Source organism: Microtus pennsylvanicus, chromosome 7, assembly GCF_037038515.1.
Source record: "Microtus pennsylvanicus isolate mMicPen1 chromosome 7, mMicPen1.hap1, whole genome shotgun sequence".
Taxonomy (NCBI): Eukaryota; Metazoa; Chordata; class Mammalia; order Rodentia; family Cricetidae; genus Microtus; species Microtus pennsylvanicus.
In genome coordinates, this window is record NC_134585.1 from 93,672,795 (window position 1) to 93,675,911 (window position 3,117).

Consider the following 3,117-nt stretch of genomic DNA (forward strand, 5'->3'; position numbering starts at 1 on the left):
ACGCACCTACGCGGAGACAGTCACAAGGAGAGATGAGAGATGTGAGAAGAAACTGCAGAAGTCAGGAAATGCAGGAAACACACAGCCCAGCCCAGCATGATATCATATCCTTGAAAAGACAAAACTACCAACACTAAGGAAATGAAATCAACACAGGGATTTAGGCCAGCCATAAATATTTACCTCCTCAGCCCACTGTTCGTATTGGTTTTTGTAAAGATATAAACTATATACGTATATACACATACATAATCAACAAAGATTGCCCTATATAGGTGCTTCCAAACTAAAGACAGAAGCAAGTTACAATAACAACACTGCTTTAAAATCTCTTCATAAATCTATTTGGCTACCTGATCTTCAAATGAAGTTTGATTTGGCAAATATTTCTCAGATATAACTACCTGCACATATAAACACACATACATACCTATATACATATATACTGTATGTGTATATACATTTTAAAAATTGTTCACATAATATTTTTCTGATACATTGCTTTCACCATATTTATGAATCTACAAGTACCTCTTTAAATAAATATTAAAATAAGCGTGACCTCTTTCAGTAATATTTAATTTTGCAAATTTTCATTTATAAGTGTTTAAAATAAACAGGAACAACTTTACCTCTTCAGTAATGCATCATATTTATTAAAGATATTTTGACTCAATAGATTTCAGTATCTCCACACATGTCATTTATTTATATTTGATTCTTTAATGGGGGTGTAACACTAACAACCACTACTCATAAAATTAAACACATGATGATCTTGGCCGTTTAACAAATATCTTCTCCGTTGTAAATTCAAAACAATTAAAAATCCCAACAATTACATAATACTGGTTTGAGTTATACCTTTATCAAGTTTTCCACTTTATGCTGTAAGAAAACGACTTTGCTACCAGTCTCGTTAATGCCATAGAGAACATCTGAAGCAGGAAACTATTATTTATGCACACAATTTTGCAGTCATAACCACAAATCATTTGCAGAATCACTGAGGTAAGACTCTAAACTAAATATGGTGTTGATCTGTTAACCATTCTAACAGGATTTTGAGGATGAGTGGTTTCGTCTTCATTTTTTCCCACTCATAAGGCTCCAAAACCCCTAAAAACACATTAGACAATACAATAGCAATATTCAAAGAGCACAACCCGTTCTGAAGAACAGAAAATCTATAGCACAGAGACACCACACAGTAAGGAGTGGATTCCCTTGGAGGTAAGAATCAATTAACTGGCACTCCTTAAGGAACTTTCTCTTTCTTCTTTGGTGGAGAATCTATTCTATTTGGATTCTCCACTCCATTTTCTGTGCATTTTCTCGACCTGGATCGTCTCTTCCTCCCCTGGGCGTGAAGACTCATATCTTCTAGCCATCTCTGAAGCGACACAGTCGTCAAGGTCCATGTGATGTACACTTGGATACTGCAACTCGAAGACAGAACAGCGATTTTAGCTGCCAACACATTGACATTTCCAGTGAGGATATTCGGATTCTGTGACCCTGCCAAGTGAAGCCCTACTGTGATCACCGAGACAATCAATGTCACCAGTCTCCCGGATATAAACACCAAAGGCCAAAAAGACAGCCCTTTCTGGTACCGCTCATCACCGAAGTAGAACAGGCTGCACAGGTTGGAGAGCAGCTCGATGGAATAGTGCAGCAGCAGCAGCAGCAGGCCCAGGTGGTTCAAGTACAAGAGATAGGCCCCTCCGATGTGGAAGAGATGGAGACCGATGAAGATGAGCTGACCCGGGACATCTTGCTTCCTCACTTTTTGGAAGTAGAGCTCTGGAAAGCTATGACACCAGTAAGCCAGCTGTGAGATGTAGAAAAATTTCATCTGAAATGTCATCATGTTGTGGGGAGGAGACTTCCACAATAGAGTGGGGTCTGAAAAGCAGTTCTCAGAGGCCAGAATGCTCATGCCCCAGATACCAGACACTATATAGAACACACTTAGCTGCCCCGCCTCGTTCAATTTGTTTTGTTTGCCTTTGGTGAGCTGCAGTCTCTTGCTGAGCTTATCCAGAATATACTCCTGAACGGAGGCATGGGTGATGATGGCCACCAGCATGTAGAAGAACACTGTGGCCAGATCTTTGACCCCATAATGGTAAAGGGTCCTGGACCCTGAAGGCAGCTCTTCCGCGGGGACAACGACTCCGTGCTGCAGCGTGAGGAACACAATCGACATCTCGGCCGTGCTCTCGAACAAAAGCCCCATCACGAAGAACATGCCCAAGCAGGAGACCATGTCCGCGTGGTTCTGCACCATGAATTCGTGGCTCAACACCGGGGGGTTCCTGGCGCTCTTCTTGCGGGCCCCCATGTCGCGGTACTCACCGGTACTCATTGGCCGCCGCCGCTGCTCACTGTGCTGCTCCAAGCGCCGGCCTCCCCATCCCCGACTGTCCGCAGCCCAGGGTCGCAGCCGCTCCCGACCGATCAATCAAAGGCTGGGGCCCGCGTAGGCCGAGCATGCGCACAGGGCCTGCGGAGGCAGGGAAGGAAATCGAGCGCCGCGCCCCTGCCCCGCAGGCCCGGGTGCGAGCGCGGATTTGCCGTGGCGATCGCAGCTGCCGCCCACCCGCCAGGACCGGAGGTGCTTCCCAGGAACTGGTCCGGACCAGATAGGGAAATCGGTGCCACTGTCATCTCCATCACCAGCATCACTTCAGCATCACAGCAGCGAGCTCCCTAGTGTTCTCTACTGATCCCTTATGGATCTCACAATCACTTAGGAGCTGGATGCTGTGAGAATCCTCTCTCTCTCTCTCTCTCTCTCTCTCTCTCTCTCTCTCTCTCTCTCTCTCTCTCTCTCTCTCTCTCTCTCTCTCTCTCTCTCTCTCTCTCTCCTCCCCTCCCCCGTCTCTCATTCCCTCCCTCCTTCCTCTCCCCACCCCCTCCTTTCCCCTCCCATTCTACAGTTCTTGGACACAAAAACTGACTCCAGAGCTCCTCACTATCTTGCGATCCTTATCATCACACATCTGGAAAATGCCAGTAGCCAAGATTTAAATCTGGGTGGCTCCAGAGCGTGTGCTGTCCGTCTCCTTGTTAAATCAGTCTTACCTGGAAACACTAGATTCACAACAAAGC

General features: G+C 45.6%; 1 protein-coding gene across 1 annotated transcript; it reads right to left on the minus strand.

Annotated features, from left to right (window-relative positions):
- Window positions 1-635: 635 nt before the first annotated feature.
- Window positions 636-2,801, minus strand: Tram1l1 (translocation associated membrane protein 1 like 1). The gene has a single exon (XM_075981452.1). It carries the CDS (start codon window positions 2,369-2,371, stop codon window positions 1,259-1,261), a length of 1,113 nt encoding a protein of 370 aa, XP_075837567.1. The 5' UTR covers window positions 2,372-2,801; the 3' UTR covers window positions 636-1,258.
- Window positions 2,802-3,117: the final 316 nt, after the last annotated feature.

Excerpts from the sequence above, each read along its gene's own strand:
- Tram1l1 (XM_075981452.1), bottom strand. The coding sequence starts at position 2,371 with ATGAGTACCGGTGAGTACCGCGACATGGGGGCCCGCAAGAAGAGCGCC.